The sequence below is a fragment of the Astatotilapia calliptera genome, chromosome 6 (genome assembly GCF_964374335.1).
Source record: "Astatotilapia calliptera chromosome 6, fAstCal68.1, whole genome shotgun sequence".
NCBI classification, from domain to species: domain Eukaryota; kingdom Metazoa; phylum Chordata; class Actinopteri; order Cichliformes; family Cichlidae; genus Astatotilapia; species Astatotilapia calliptera.
This window is the reverse complement of record NC_137427.1, coordinates 44,225,108-44,242,245: the sequence shown is the minus strand read 5'-3', so window position 1 is coordinate 44,242,245 and position 17,138 is coordinate 44,225,108. Positions and strand designations below refer to the sequence as shown.

Genomic DNA, 17,138 nt, shown 5'->3' with positions numbered 1-17,138 from the left:
CCGCCGTGTTCCCAGGAGGCAACAAGCATCGAAGGCGTTTGGAAAGGGAGGGGGGATGAGTGTGTGCATATCAGTGTATATGTATGTGTGGGCGTGTCCAGAGTTCAGCTGAGACAGTGTCCTTCGCCCTGCCAGGCTCAGTAAACAGTCTTCCAGCCAACCCAGGTGGCCTTGCATGGAATGGGAAGAACAGACTAAACACAGTCGTTATCAGGGTGTTGTTGTTCAGCTCCAGCCTTGCGACTGCAGCTGGCGCCGAGAGGGTCTCCGCATGAAGTGATGGTGCTTTTTACTTTAGTGCGAACAGCTCATATGAATTTCAAAGCAGTTCTACAGTCCAACACTGGTCTCTCAATCTCCCGTTGGAGAGCCGCGAGCTTCGCCATACTTACGTTCTGTGATGTTGTCATTCTTGTGCTCAAAGAGCCGATTCTGAGAACTCACAACAGTGGGCCTCCTCGAGATGTCATCCAATTTGGGCTCAGAGATCTTATTCTGAGTATTCACAGCAGCCGTAAGCTTCTCCAAGATCTTATCCATGCTGCGTTCAATGAGCCCATTTTGAGAAACTCACGCCTCTTCCATCGTTTCAATCCCAGCGGGCAGCCTTGTGGGGGTTTGAACAGCCGGTTCCGCTTTCTTAATTCTTCGATAAGTCAGGGCCAAGCCAGCTCCGATCAGCAAGAACCCTGTTACCATGGTTCTGAATAGGTAGATATCTTCAGCACTCAGGCTCACCCGAGCCCAGACTTCTCGTTGAGAAAGTGGTGTCAATTGCATTCAGGGACCAGTTGATCCAACCCATAATTCTCTTTTAGGTTTTAGAGAACAGACTGTGAGAGTGTTCCACGGAAAAGTAATAAAAAGTAATACAAAAAAACACGAGACTAGACAAGGACACAAGAGGCTAAGCAGGGAAGCTAAGGGAGAGGAGAAAAGTGCGACCGCCTTCGTCAAGAGCAAGAGCACTCGCAACAATCAGAAAACAAGCCCAAATCCTCACCTCTGCACCACCGTGCTCCACAACACTGGTGCAGAGGTGTTCGATGTGCTGTGTTTGTGCTTCTTCCTCCTGTTGTTGCAGATCATCTGGACACATGTGGAGCATTTCCCATTAGGATGATGTAGAGAACTGATTTGGTAGAAAGATTGCTTCCAGGGCCAGTCTTCTGTCTGGGATGATGGTTTAAACACAGTAAGCATTAGTGCTGCTGTCAGCGATGAGTGTGCTGCTCTCATGTGGATGTGCAGACTGACTGCTGTGTTTGATTGGCAGGATTGTGATTGTGTTCAACGCGCTGGAGCCTCACCAAGTGGGGAAAAAGGGAACCGTCATGAGCTTCCTGTGAAGGCTCGCCTCCCTGAACGACCGGCTGTACCACATCAGCACCCGCCCCCTCTGCACAGTCGTTTAAAGGTCACTTGCTTCATTTTCACACCATGATCATTTCTGCTGTCTGAACCAAACCCAAGCTCTGCGACTGTTACATTCGCTTGGTTTCTATACTTGTTACGAAGAAGCGCACAGAGAAAGAGCTCTAAAGTTTGAGTTTTGATGTAGCAGAGGGCTCCTCTGGAAACAATGTTACTGTGATGTGGATGAAATAAACACAGTTCACTTATGTGTGTGTGTGTTTGCCTTCTTTCACATGTTAGCAGACACGTGTGAGCCATCACTGCACGTTATACATCTGCTGCCAGATTCTCAAAGCTCAGCTTCACCTGAAAATGTTCATTGTTTCGTGTGTTCAGCAGGTTCGATGTGCATCTTTGCACATTGGTGATTTCAGTCGTTAAAGAAGTGCGACGTACAGCTCGTAGCTCCTGGCTCACACACATCAGTGAGAAAGGTGCCACTTTTTACATGTGTATCCTAAATGTGTTAATATTCCTTATCTAAAGAAGACATGGCTAAATGCCTCGTCCTTACTGAGCAACACGTCTTTATGTGTGAGAGCAGAGGAAAGCTCCTGTGTTGGCTGAGGTAGAGGACCGTCTCCATTTGCAGTAATACTCAATCCTACAGTTGGAAATGTACTGGAAAAGGTGAGTTTAATCTAAGTGATGAACATCAGTGTGAAGGGTTTAGTCTCTAGAATCTGGGTTAGAGAATAACTGGATGTTCCAAACAAGCTGCTTTGGCCTGACTAACACAATGATGAGCTGTAAGACTTCACCAGCTGAGTGAACACGGGTACATTTATGAAGGCAGTCCATGCTAGCAAGTGTTTGTCATAGGAGGTTACTGACCCTCATCTGTCCCTGAAAGAGCAACAACAGGAGCATAGCTCTGAGTTATGTAAATGCTCAGATGACCTTTCACCCAGTGCTCTGCAGCTCAGAGAGCAGAGAGATGGAGCACGAGGACTCCCCGTTGGACTGAACTCCCTGAATCATCTGGCTCACAGCAGCTGTGAGACGAACCTGCAGAGAGCCCCTGATATTAAACGTCACAGTGTATGAGCAGGAAACACTGACTTTTAATGCAGCCAGAACAGGACAAAAACGTAATCACGCAGGTCACCAGTTATCAGTGGAGACGTGACTGATCTTTGGTTAGGGCCATAATAAAAGTTAACGAGGAACAAAGTTAGGATCTCGGGTGATTTTTCAGACGTTCAGCTGGTCGGTTTAGGAGCCTCTGTCTCAGCCTCTCCCAGCATCCCCCTGTGTGACACCAACACCCCTACATCCATGAACCTCCTCTGAGGTCTTCCTCTTTCCCCCGGCCTGGCTGCTCCATCTTCATCATCCTGTGTCCAGTACATCCACCCTCCCTGCTCTGCACATGTGCAAATCATCCCAGCCTCTCTGACTCTGAGCTGTTCCTCTGATGGACTCATTTCTAGTCCTGTCCATCCTGCTCACTCCCAGTGAACACCTGGACATCTGAATATCTTCATGCTGTGGCTCATCAGCCCTCTGTAGTTACTGCAGCTCTGTACATCACCCTGGTGCTTGCAGATCTGTACCAGTACAGTTCTCCTCCTGTGAAAATCCTGGTTAGTCCACTGTCCTCCTAAACAACCGACTCCACAGGATCGTCCTCTAGAGTAGCCTCTTCATAGCTGCCCTCACCTCCTCCTTACTAATCCTCTGCTCTTCCTAGCTGTCCTCCACTTTCTTCATTCATCAGCTGATTAAAGCACTTCTTCCAGCTTTTCAACACTCATCGCTCTTCAGTACATTCACATCTCAATCCTGAAATGCCTTCACTTCAGGCAGATGCTCTGACCATCAGCCAGCGGTGGGGCTGCTCTTTAAAGACTCCAGCTCCATTTGTGCTTGGTTCTGCTGTGTGAACACAGACAGAAGCTCCTCCTAGATGTTACCACTCGCGCCTCTCATCACTCCTCACCACATCACCACAGCAGCTGTGATTCACAAGATGAAAGCCACACTCTCCACACATGGCATTCCGAAGAAAGTCATAAGCGACAACGGACCATGTTACAGCTCACAAGAGTTGAGACGTTTTGCAGAGTACTGGGGATTCCAGCATATTACATCAAGCCCACGTTACCCCCAGAGCAACGGCTTAGCTGAAAAGACTGTCCAAACTGCACAACGTATTCTGACAAAAGCAAAACAGGACAGGATGGATCCCTACTTGAGCTTGCTGGAGTACAGGAACACACCTGTTGATGGCCTTAAATCCCCAGCCCAAATCCTCATGAGCCGTAGATTGCACTCCGTTTTGCCCTCAACAACTACACAGCTCCGCCCTCAGGTCACCCCACAAAGCCTTGTGCAAGAAAGACGAGAGGAATGTCAACTGCGTCAGAAAAGACATTATGACACATCCGCCCGACCCCTGCCGACACTGCAGGCTGGAGCACTAATACGCTACCAACAAGAAGATGGGACATGGCAGCCAGCCACTATTGTCAAACCAGCAGAGACCCCACGCAGCTATCACATCAAAACAGGTGACGGTCAATTCCTAAGACGCAATCGCCGACACCTCGTCAGCGCCCAGGACACGTCGCCACGAAATCCCACACAAACTGGCGTTTGTGATGACACGCAAACCACTCAAGACATTGTTCCAGAGACCAGAGCTGTGTCCCAAAACGTCGGCTGCATCCTCCAGAGGCACCATTTGTAGACCGATTACGTCACAGTCAGGCGACAAAGGCTGTCCCAATTCGTCGACTCCTTCAAATGCGTCCTTCATTTTTGAAGGATGGGTCGGGTGTGTCCTTCGTGGCCCACCATATCCCAGAATTCATATCCCAGCCAAATTTCAGTTGCCAACAATGGCGGCTGCTACTAAGTTTTAAAATTAGTCTTATTATTCTTTCTGGGTCACAAAATAAACTTTTAACATATTTTCAGGCGAGAAAGCAGCTGTGTACATTTCAAATATCTGCTTGGTTTATCAAGACATCGCATATTTGCAAAAGTGCGCCGACGTTTTCGGAGATGTCTGTTAGCCACCCGCTCGATAGCAAGGCGGGGGGTTCAGTGGTCACTCGAGCTGGCGAGAGCAGCGGACTCCCGGCTTCATCATTTTCAGATCCCCGCTCTTTCGCTACTCAGGTTAAACATGATATATAAGTCACTCGGATAACTTAAAAATGTAATTGTTTGCCTATTTTTCGGTGTTTTATTTGTTCCGGAGTAAATCGGTTTGGCTGAGATCAAAGTTATTAGATTATTAGATTAAATAAAACGTTATTAATCCATCTGGGTTCCTCCGGGATATTCACACAGCTGAATAAACGTCAAACAGAAAACTGATTAAACAGAAGTGTGAGATGGTCGAGAGTTTACGCCAGTGTCCTGTCATATTTTAGATAGCAAGGAGCAGACGGCTGAGTTTATTATTATTTTTTATTTATTTATTTTTTGTCCCGTTTGGATCTTTAGCCGTCAGAATTGTTGTCTTAAGGCCAAAAAAGATGCCAAGCGGATTTATTTTACCAAGTGGATCATCATGGCCTTGCCATATTGGTCCATTTGATTGACCTTTATAATAATTATGTATTTATTTTATTTGCGGTTGCTACAAACGGGACAGACATGACTGGGGGATAGGACAGGGAGAAAGAATGAAAGAAAGAGAGGGAGAGAAAGAAAACCAGAGGGGAGAAGAGACGGTGAGAAGGGGGGAAGAGAAAGCAAACAACAAAGAGCAACATAATTAAAAAAACAGCACCATCACAATAAACTAGCTAGCAGTAGATATCAGTAGATACTAAATAATAAACGATATTGTGCAGCACGCAAGATAGACGGCGCACAATGTGCTTTGAGGCAGCAGCCAAGAAAGCTGTAGTCCGCGTCTGTGAACACCCGTGTGTACACCTGTGTGCATACCTGTGTGGATCAGCATGCTTGTATTCCAAAGGTTTCTCCATTTAACGATCTGCTAGGGAGTGTGGGGAGTCATAGCCCCGTCCTCCAGGGAATGAAGCAGGTATGGAGGAGATCCAGGCCCCAGACATCCAGAGGACCCGAGGAGGACCACCAAAAAGGGGGGGAACCGTACCACCCTCCTGGGAAGAGCTGAGTAGAGCCCCAAATGAGAGGTCACCCCGCAGCTACGGAGCAGAGGCCAGAGGGGGTTGCAGTGGCGTGCCCGCGGGCTCTGCCGGCAGCCAGCTGTGCCAGAGAGGACCGAGCTTCAGGCCCAGAGGCCAGAGGCCTGAGGGCACCCCACCCGCCGGAAGGGGCCCAGCCGGGCCACAGGCGCCAGGCCCGCCAGTCGGCCACCAGGAGTGAGCCGGTACATACATGAGCGCCCAGCCCCAGACGACAAGAACCACCAACACACCAAGGCCTGAGATGTACCCAGAGAGGTTGAGTCTAAGACCCAACCTCCCTACGCCCGCTCATATGTAGTGTTGCTGTGTGCTGTTCTAAAGTGCATTTAAAACTCAGGAGAGCATGGTTCCTGCTTCCTATCAGAGAGCAGCATGGCTCCTCCCAAAAACCCTCAGTGTCTATATGCATTTAAAATTGAGGGTAGGGCACCAGCGCCAGAGGTGGGTTGGAGTACACCGACCATCCTCTGGATGCTGTAAAACGTGCCCACCCCCAAGGCCCTATATGTATGTGTTATGTGAGAGTGTGAGTAATGTGGATGTCTAGGTTGCAGAATAAAATTGAGGCACAGGCGGCCAGAAGGGGACAGAGGGGGCGTGCCTCCCCTGCACCCTGGTGACATACCTGCACCCCAAGCCCTGCGTGTGTGGGTGGGTGTGGTAGAGCGGGAATAGGGAGGCAGCTGAGGATGGGGAGGGAAGAAAGGGAGGGGCAAGCGGCCCCACCCTGGGGCCAGCTCCCCCGCTGACCCCAGTAGGCACCCCCACACTCTGGAACCCACCAGGGCAAGGGGGCCCAGGCCCATCCAGACCAGGGCCCGCAGCAGCAGCACCGACCAGCCCCACAGAGTCCAGGGCAGCCCACCCGACTCCACCCCAGAGAAAACTGCACCCACCCCATCATCCAATCATCTCCCAAACTACACAAGACAATAGACACCCAGGTTGAGTTCATTCTCCACCTCTCCTATATCTCTCCCCCCACCTGCAGAGTGAGCTCCTGTAGTGAGGAGACCTCCTGCAAAGATACAACAACCTCCCCACCAGTTAGAGAGCCCCCTAGTTGGGCCGATGCACCAGAGGTCCCCCTGCACTGGGGCTGAGCCCCCCTGCACCCACCCCGCCCACAGCTCCGGCGACACAACAGTCAGGACCCAAGCCCCCAAGGCCCAGCCAGCACCCAAGACCAGGGGCGGAGCACCCCCAGACCCCCAAGCCTCCACGCCCGTCCCGAACCCACCCAGGGGCAGCCAGGCTACCAGGCCAGTAACCAACGTCTGCCAGCACAGACCCTCCCCCATCTCTGCTGTACGCAGCCACAAGGAAAACACCATCTAAGAGCCCCCAGAGCCCCTAACAGGGCATGGCCACATCCCCCGGGTTAGGCCCTCCAGGGAAAACATCCCTAGGGACTCCCCAGACGCCCTAAGGCCATCCCTACCCCCACATCAACCACAATAGCGAAGGCAGGACCAAACCATGACCCCCCACCCCCACTAGGTGATAAAGCCGATCAAAGGAGCCCAAAGGGATTGATCAAATGTGATGGCAGAGGATGTATCAAGACTAATGTGATCGATTAGATGGTTTTTATATTGGTTAGAATTAAGATTATTTTTATTTTTCCAGTTAATGAGGACCATTTTCTTGGCGATGCATAGGGCCGTAAAAACAACGCGAGCTGTGTTTATTTCTGCACTGACCTCATCCAAGTTGCCCAGCAAGCACACTAAAGGCTGGAATGTTACATTTCAGACACTTTGATAAGTCTTCACATATCTCGCGCCAAAACTTCTGAACTGGTGGACGGTCGAGTTTTTTTAAACTCCACCAAGACAGCGGTGACGCAAATCTGAAGGCTAGACCGTCCCATTTCACAGCCTTGCACTTCTGGCCTTCTTGGTCTTCGAAGGACCCGGCCCACGTAGACCGCGAAGGCCCGGGTCCTCTGAAGGATGCAGCCGCAGTTTTAGGACACAGCTCAGGTCTCCCCAACTACAATGACTGAATCCTGCCCTCGCACCAGATTCGGCCGTGCCATCAAGCCAAGGCAGGTCCTTGATTTGTAACCCCCCTTCCCCAAAAAAAAAGAAAAAGAAAAGAGAGATACTTATACAGCAGAACCTAAAAAGAGTGTTGAAATGTTTGAAAAATAAATAAAAAATGTTTAGAATACACATACAGCAGCATAGCATATTGAAACCTAGAAGTATATTGTTTACATCTTATTATAGTCTCACTACCAGAGAAGCGTTTTTTGTTTGTTAAAGGGAGACGTAATGTTCGAACTCTTATTTTGAAATCACCGGAAGTAGATAGGTACGCCGGCTGTGTGTTCATGTGCTAGCTTAGCAGTTTACAGTTGCGTGGATGCGTTGTTATATATATATATATATATATATATATATATATATATATATATATATATATATATATATATATATATATATATATGACGACTCCGAGGCGATTTCTTCATAAGCAGTGAAGACACAACAACGCCCACCGAAGGAAACATTCTGGCACGTTGGTCCGGGCTCTCCTGCCCCCTGGTGGTCATTAGGGAATAATGCAGGCTTGTCATTGGCTTAATGCACTTCACCTTTGATAGAAACAGATTGGACCTCAAGCACAGCTTTGAGATACTAAGTGCGTCTCATATAAGGCTGTTGGTAAAAGTTACTGGTGTAGATTCAAAGCGCAGTTTATTTTTTCATTTGTTTCCAGGAGAGTGAACCCAGCCAGTGCTCTGCAGCTGCTGGTTTCACTGGACACGCCTTGTGTTTGAAAACACTTTAAAACGTGTGTTTAAACACATTTTGTGTGCTTTTTAAACACGCTTATGTTTTTACCGTCGCCATTAACTCCACTATCAGGGTGAGGCACACGACAGCAGGGGGCGGGGCGCCAACTATCTTAGAGGGCTTTAAACTCTTTGGTGTCCGCACCCTGCTCAGAAGGAGCCGACACAGGACCGTCAGCTATGGCGCTGGAGCTCTACCTGGACCTGTTCTCGCAGCCCTGCCGCTCCGTGTACATTTTCGCCAAGAAGAACAACATCAGCTTCGACTTCAAGAAGCTTTCTCTGCTGGACGGTGAGTTCACGCACGCAGACACGAAGAACGTCGCCAGTGTGACCGTTCACAGCAGCAGTAAGGAGGTTTGGACGAGCACAGGTCTGAGTTGTGAGTCTGTGAGGTAGATCAGGGTTTCTTTGAACTTGGGTTCCGTTGCTTGCAGAGCAGCTGCTCCGTCGGTCCGCACTGACTGCCTGACGCTGTCTGGTTATGTCCACGATGATCATGTGATTCTTCCAAATATCTGCTATTAAAATGTGTGCGTGTGCATGCGCGTGTGTTGGTCCCAGGCCAGCAGTATGGGGAGGACTTTGGGAAGATCAGCCTGATCAGGAAGGTCCCAGCTCTCAGAGATGGAGACTTCTGCCTGGCTGAAAGGTGATTATGTCAAAAAGTCGTGAGCTGAGGAAGCGCTGGTCTGCCGTGACGGTCACAGTGATGTCTTCTCTGCAGCATTGCTATCATGTTGTACCTGGCTGAGAAGTTTAAGACTCCCGACTTCTGGTACCCAGCTGACCTCCAGCAGCGTGCTCGTGTCAATGAGTACCTGTCGTGGCAGCACACGGCCATCCGGATGCACGGCTCCAAGATCTTCTGGCTCCGGGTACGTTCCCCTTCACTGATCTTTGTAGGTGCTGTTAGATTAGTAATATCTTATCACCATCATGTTCTAGCTTTGTTGAAATACCCTTTCGTCTGGTTATGAAGTAAAATCACTGTGCAGAGTGATGTCACTGAGCATGTCTGGGCCAGCTGGTGAGGGCCAACTGAAAATGATCAGCAATAAATGCCACTGCTGGAAAACAGAGAGTTCAGCAGTTCTTACTGTGCACCTCTGTGGTAAAGTTTCATCACTGCCATTTCATTGGTCTGCTCGCTCAGAGAGAGAGAGAGAGAGAGCTGCTCTGAGCCAGTAAGCTAAAGTCATGCGATGTCATAGCCGTTGACTTAAAATCCACATCATTCAGACATCGTCTCCTCCCCGGCGTGTTCGAGCTTTTACTTCCTTCCACCTCTTTGGGACAGATGCTACTTTTCTAGTTTGTTGGAATTTGCTCAAAGAAAAACCCAGAGTCACCGTGTCATCATTCATCTCCTGAATCAGATTGTGTTCAGCATTAAGCTCATTGTTTCACTCACACTGAATCCATTGTGCCTGTAGCTTATGATTCCCAAGGTCATGGGCGTGGAAATCCCAGAGGACAAAATGAACGCGGCCTTGGACGATCTGAACTCCTCCCTGAAACTCGTTGAAGAAAAGTTCCTCCAGGACAGGCCCTTTATCGCTGGAGATCAGATTTCACTGGCTGATCTGGTCGCCATTGTGGAGATCATGCAGGTGAGCGGCCCAAATGTACCCGCAGTAACAGGAATCAGAATCAGTGTTCCCACTATGAGAGGAGCAAACACGAGATCTTAAACTCATTCAGGTCTCCGTCACACCATCATTAAGTGCACATCTGTCATTTCTTTGTAAGTTGGTGCATTTTTGGCATATTGTCCCTTTAATCACATTTTAAATGTATTTTCCAGTCCGGGGGCGGGGGGGGCAGAGCCATTGCAGGGGGGGCGGTATGAAGGAAAAAACAAAACAAAAACAAAGAACGTTTGGACACTGCTAGCATCGTGGACAGGTTTTTGACGGGGCTCCCACACAAACACAAAGCAGGAGATGAAGCGTCGCTGAATATGTTTCCAAACCAACTTCATTCTGAGCCAAAGACTAGAAAATATGGTGAAGCACATCTGCCCTTTGGCTTCACCTGCACAGGTGCTGAGGTAGGTCTCCCTGCAGGTTCCCCTTCTTCAGGAGCAGCGCTGGGCTGTTTAAATCACAGACAAACAGGATCCCACATTCTTGATCTTTAGTTCACAAACACTTGTTGTAATGACTAACTGCTCCTGACATGTTGGAGATGTTTGCTCTTTATACAGTAAAGTTACAGCAGGATACAAATAACATCAGGCTGATCCTGACACAGTTTGTTCCCCCGGTTCAAATCACAGACAAACAGGATCCCACAGCTGTTTATGTTTTTGAACACATTTTGCACAGAGAGAAAAATGTATTGATGCAATGTTGAACATTATTACACAGGAAAAAACAACCACATGTAAAACAATCACACTGTGACGCCTCTGCCTTTGTAAATGGAGGGACAGTAACTGCGTGTAAACCTGCAGATAGTCAGATTAACAGTATTTAGTCTCTATCTGCCATTCTGCAGTTCATCTCATGTAAACAATAACGTGGCCACAGCGTGACGTGGAAAAAGTTACATACCTTTGACGCTGCGTGACGAACTCTGTATTCCTCGTCCACACGTAAACGCAAAAAAGGAGTTTAAAAATCTCAGTTTTCAGTGATTTGAAACGCTGTTTACGTGGACGAAACAGCTGCGTGTTCAAAATCACCCGTGTAGGTGCGGACGCAGCGTGACAGAGTTAGTAGTTTATGTTATTACTTCCTGCAGATTACTTGTATTTGCTTAATTGTTCACTAAATGTTTGAGGTGTGAAATAAACAGCAATGGAGCAAAATATGGGCGTGTGGTTGGAGGAAGGTTTTTTTTGTTTTGTGGGGGGGGGGCATTTTTCTTGTGAAACAAAGGGGGGCCCAGCAAAAAAAGTTTGGGAACCACTGGTTTTAGCAATGGTATTTCCTTTTTCCAGTTCATCCAGATCAATGGTGTTTCTCACCAACAATACTTAAATTAAAATATAAACAGGTCCAACAACTAGTTCGCCTGGTACCGACTAGTAACCGTAGCAACACTTTGTTGACTAGTCGCACACATCCCCGGTGTTTTCAGAGCTCCTCCTGAGCTGAAACAGCTGCTGGGAACGAGGTCGATGAACAAACCGGTTCTGATCTCTGTGGGGACTAAACCTGAATCCTCTTCTTGTGCTTGTCTCAATGCAGCCTGTGGGCGCCGGCGTGGACGTGTTTGAGGGGAGACCCAAGCTGAGTGCGTGGCGGGACAGAGTCCAGGAAGCTATTGGAAAGGAGCTCTTCGATGAGGCACACCAGTATATCCTGGGAGCACAGGAGAGTGTGAAAAGCATGGACTCCAGCAAGATGCAGGTCTTCAAGCCCAAGATCCTCAGGCTCTTCATGTGAACAGGACGGCACCGATTCTGTGCAAACGACTTGGATTCATCTCATATGTGTCGATACAACAAATACACACAACGTCTTACATGTATGTCTGTACTAACAGGATAATGTAGTATGCATTCCAGATGTTTCAAGTAAACTCAGTACACTCTTGTTGCATAGTGCAGGGCTTCTCCATGGAGACAGGCAGACATGGCTCTGCAGACCTGATTATGTAACAGAGGAATGTGGAACATGAGCTTTCAGAATAAATGCACAGTTATAAAAGCTCTGTCTTCGTATATAATGAAGCTGCTGTTAATCTTCTTTCAAGCCTAATAAAGTGTCTGCAGCACTCTGTCAGCCTGGCTTCCTCCCTTTGTGTTTACTGTGTTGGTGCAGATCTGTGTGGATGTTTGCAAATGACGGTGCACTGCTGCCACCTAGTGTTTCATATTTACATGCACAGTAATCAGTGCAAGTGTAATACACAGACATACTGTAGAACAAACAAGACTTGTACTCACAAGCAGAGACGGCCCTTTCACGTAGAAATTGACTGTTCTTCAAAGATGGCCGCCCACCACAACATGCTACTTTACCAGAGGTCTACACTACAAAGCCAGTTCAGTGTACCCAGGATGTCTTCATTGTCTGGATTCACTTACTCTAACATTAGTGGTCAGGATAATCTCTCACACAGGGCTGGTTATCAACCAGCTCGGTTCACCCAGGGTTGAAGAGGTGGGGTTGGCACCATCTGACCAGTCTAAAAGGGACATTTTGCTTTATCCACAGAAAAGGATCCCATGAGTCCAACCTACTCCAGAGATGTTAAAAAACCGATTAAAGTCTATAAAGAACTTAACAAATACAGCATTAAGAAAGAAAGGAGATTGAGGCAGCAGCAGCAAATCCTTATTATGGTGAACATCCACAGCAGAGGGCTGGAAAGCAGTACCCACAGCACCACCTCAGTGGAAATGACAAATACATTTATTTGAATGTAATTTCCCCGAACAAATACAAACAGCTGCTCCAAGGCAGTCATTGTCATTAAAGTACATTTATGGACGGTGAACTGAAGTACTCAAAGAAAGGATGTTATTGAAAATGTTCTTTTCATACATGGACATGTGTGTTGTTCTAAAATAAATAATAAAGGTGAGAGAAAGTCAAAGTCAGGATGCAGGTCGGTGTGCTGCAGGTTTTAGGTCTCACCCTGGGTCAACACACCTGAATCACCCCACTTTGCAGTTATTTATTTGTAAAAACTGTTTGGAATCATGTCTGATTTTCATTCCACTTCTCACGTGTGCACCACTTTGTGTTGGTCTTTCACGTGGAAGTCCAATAAAATTGATTCATGTTTGTGGCTGTAATGTGACAAAATGTGGGAAAGTTCAAGGGGGACGAATACTTTTGCATTCACTGTATGTTACAGGCCCAATAATAGAGCTGAAAGCCAGGCAACCTCATTCCTCCTGTAATCTTGGGTCTTTGGAGAAATGTCTTTTTTATTCTGGCGATCGTGGCTCAAGAGTTGGCAGTTTGTCTTGTAATCGGAAGGTTGCCGGTTCGAGCCCCGGCTCGGACAGTCTCGGTCGTTGTGTCCTTGGGCAAGACACTTCACCTGCTGGTGATGGTCAGAGGGGCCGATGGTGCGATATGGCAGCCTCGCTTCTGTCAGTCTGCCCCAGGGCAGCTGTGGCTACACCTGTAGCTGCCTCCACCAGTGTGTGAGAGTGACTGAATAGTGGCATTGTAAAGTGCTTTGAGGGGTCCTGAAAAGTGCTATATAAATGCAATCCATTATTATTACATTGAAACAAAAATAAAAATTTGGGTGAAGTGCTCATCCTAATGATATTTACTCGGCCAGCAAGCGAGATGGGCAGTTTGGACAGTCTTTCCAAGCTCTGCTCAGTTTGATGGTATAAATTAATAAAATTATGTTTGAAAAGGCCAGAGAATTCACGGGTTACATTTATTATACAATTATTATTTATTCCAAGATATTTTAAAGTATTTGAGATGGTAAAAGGAAACGAAGTCAATGTAGCACTGTCTAATTTTTCTAAAGAACTAATAGGAAACAATATGCTTTTTGTTAGGTTAATTTTGTATCCAGAATTTTTCCCAAATTCAGTTAAATCTGTCATAATTTTTGGCAATGATTTAGTAGGGTCAGTGATATATAGCAACAAATCATCTGCATAGAGGGACACCTTATGTTCTACACCAAATCTCCTTATTCCTTTATAATCCTTTGCAGAGCGTAATTGAATGGCGAGAGGTTCTATGACAAGTGCAAATAGCAATGGGGACAAAGGGCACCCTGGTCTTCAAGAGCGGTGGAGGAGGAAAGGACTAGAAGTTATATTATTTGTGTTAACCGAGGCCTTAGGTTTTGTGTAAAGCAGCTTAACATGCCTATGCCAAACTTTGACAGGGTTGAGAAGAGGAAATCCCACTCGACCCTGTCAAACGCCTTCTCCGCATCTAGTGAGAGTAGTACTTCAGATTGATCACAAATGTTATGTGTATATCCAGTGGGGCAAAAAAGTATTTAGTCAGCCACCGATTGTGCAAGTTCCCCCACTTAAAATGATGACAGAGGTCAGTAATTTGCACCAGAGGTACACTTCAACTGTGAGAGACAGAATGTGAAAAAAAAAATCCATGAATCCACATGGTAGGATTTGTAAAGAATTTATTCGTAAATCAGGGTGGAAAATAAGTATTTGGTCACCTCAAACAAGGAAAATCTCTGGCTCTCACAGACCTGTAACGTCTTCTGTAAGAAGCTTTTCTGTCCCCCACTCGTTACCTGTATGAATTGAAGCTGCAACTTCTTTAATTTGCCTTGCTAGTAAACTACCTGTTTTTTCCCCGTGTTCATAGTACTTATGTCGAAGTTGTGTCATTTGTATAAAGCAATTTAAGTTCTGTCTGCAATGAGACCTTCTTTTTATAAAGTTTGGATGAAGGAGAGATGGCATATTCCTGATCTGTTATGTTTGACTCTTTCCTATAACTACTCAATGAGATGATTTGGCCTCTCAAGTAGGCTTTTAATGTGTCCCATAGTGTGGATCTCGTAACTTCAAGTGTGTCATTTATTGAAATAAATAGCTTGATTTGATCCTTTATTTCATTTACTAAAATATTATCTAACAGCAAACCATTATTAAATCGCCATTTTGGTGCAGTAGGTCTATCTCCTATTGCTAATCGTAGCAATACTGGACTATGGTCAGATAAAACTATTGCCTTATAGTCACAACTTTGGGTCTGTGTAAGAAATCTGTGATCTATTAAGAAAACGTCTATTCTAGAATAAGTATGATGAACAGAGGAGAAAAATGAAAATTGCTTAGAGTTGGGGAAATAGCTCTAAATGGATCTATCAGTTTATATGTCTTCATGAACTCCTGGATAGTTTTCACAGATTTTGATTTAGATGCTGATCTTTGTGATGGTCTGTCAAGACTAGGATCCAAAACAAAATTAAAATCGCCGCCAATTATCAGTTTATGGGTATCCATATTAGGTAAAGAGGATATAAATGATTTAATACAGCCTGCATCATCAACATTAGGGGCGTAAATATTTGCTAGTGTAACCTGACTGTTATAAAGTTTCCCTGTAACATAACGTCCACGAGGGTCTGATACTGCTTTTGACGCTATGAAGGGGATCCCTTTTTTGATAATAACAGCTGCACCTCTGAGCTGTGAAGTTAGAGTGAAACACCTGCCCGATCCATCTGCTTTACAAATGCTTTCTTGTAGTTATACATTTGTTTCCTGTTTAAGGGTTTTGTTAGAAATCAAACAAAGAAGCTCTGGAGGAATGTTTAAAGTTGTCATTCTTACAGTAAAAAATAGAGTACAAGCTCTGAACTTAAACAAGTGACTGGAACTCTGTAGAACAGCTGTTTCCTGTATAGGAAGTGACAGCCATCTTGGAAAATGGCGACCATTTGAAAATTCAAGTGTCTTATAAGCAGGGGTTCTTAACCTGTTTTACCTCGGGGCCCAACTTTTCCACTACAAAGGGGCCGGGGCCCATTCAGATATTAACACCGTACTCAATACATTGATGTTGTTTTTGGTTTGATTCATATTTAATAACTAAATCAAATCTACTTCATTCTGACAGCTAAAACCTCGTCAAATAATGATGATGACATGATACAATGCAATAATCACACAGACATTCATTTATTATGTGTATGTGAACCTGCACATAAAACAATTCATGGAGCAAGTCAGACTGCAAGAAGAAACTGAAAGGCTGACGTCAGCCTTAATAACACAGAAATAACTGATCATTTAATTTTACCACAGCAAAAGAGACGAGGAAAAAAGAGGAAATAGAAACTGGATAAATAATGTGGTGATAAAATAAATACATTCAAAATTATTTTCTAATTAATTGAATAAATAAATAAGCTGTTATAAAATGTAAATGAAGTGCAAATGAAAATGTAGCCTTATAGTCTGTGAGTGAATCTGAAAGTTACTTCAGCAGTAAACCTTTTTTCATTGGCAGAACCAGAAGTTACTCCTTATGTTTGAGACAAATGGACAAAGAGTCACAGCAGGTAACTCCCCTTTACCTGAGACACCATCAGATCCAGTCTGGGTGGAGTGGAGGAAAGGATCACTCTCAGAGTAGCTTCCACTGTTGCTCTGAATCTGTTTCGGGCTTTGGTCTTGGTGGTATGTAGTTGTGAATGGGAGAAGGAGTTTCACAGCTCTCAGTGCCAGACGGGTACTCCTTTGAGACAGCAATCCAGAAGGAGCCCAGATCCGGTTTGCCCCACTCCAACGTTAAAGTGCTGTCGGTGGAAACTTCCAGAAGCTGGGATTCCAGATGTGAGAGCAAAGCAACATCATTTTCAGTGGGATCAACAGAAAATGGGTCCAAAATCCACATGTGTGCTTCTCTGGGATCCTCAGGGAAATATTCATCGACAGAGTCACTGACCTTCACCTGAGGGGAGTTTTCCAAGATGTGAGACAAAAGTGGAAACATGTCCATCGTCTTCTCTTGGACCCTCTTAGTCCACAAAGCAAGTTTCCTCTTGAAAGCTTCAACTTTGTCTGCAATAAAAAACATGTTGCTGTTCAGCTGGTTCAGCAGTGAACAATGTCACAGAGGTAGGCACGCTCAGCGGTGGACTAATAATGTACAAGAGGAGATTTTTTTTCTCTGTAAGAAAAGACCTCATTCCTCAGTTCCAACAAAAGCTTGATGACCAGTCGTGTTCAATGTCACCTCACTGTGGCAGAGCAGATGGACGTGATCTGCTTCCATGTCCTCACAAAGCTCAGCAAAACAACTGGAGTTTACAGCATTCTTTTTAATGAAGATGATGGTTTTCACACTTACATCCATCACATCGTG

At 46.0% G+C, this 17,138-nt stretch overlaps 1 protein-coding gene across 1 annotated transcript; it reads left to right on the top strand.

The window, feature by feature from the left end:
- The first annotated feature begins 8,017 nt into the window (after positions 1 to 8,017).
- Positions 8,018 to 12,086, top strand: gstt1b (glutathione S-transferase theta 1b). The gene is made up of 5 exons (XM_026172162.2): positions 8,018 to 8,644; positions 8,917 to 9,004; positions 9,080 to 9,230; positions 9,789 to 9,965; positions 11,550 to 12,086. Exons 1-5 carry the CDS (start codon positions 8,533 to 8,535, stop codon positions 11,745 to 11,747), a joined length of 726 nt encoding a protein of 241 aa, XP_026027947.2. The 5' UTR covers positions 8,018 to 8,532; the 3' UTR covers positions 11,748 to 12,086.
- The last annotated feature ends 5,052 nt before the right edge of the window (positions 12,087 to 17,138 follow it).

Excerpts from the sequence above, each read along its gene's own strand:
- gstt1b (XM_026172162.2), top strand. The coding sequence starts at position 8,533 with ATGGCGCTGGAGCTCTACCTGGACCTGTTCTCGCAGCCCTGCCGCTCC. Across the intron at positions 9,005-9,079 it reads GACTTCTGCCTGGCTGAAAG|CATTGCTATCATGTTGTACC; the intron begins GTGATTATGTCA and ends TCTTCTCTGCAG. Across the intron at positions 9,231-9,788 it reads CCAAGATCTTCTGGCTCCGG|CTTATGATTCCCAAGGTCAT; the intron begins GTACGTTCCCCT and ends TTGTGCCTGTAG.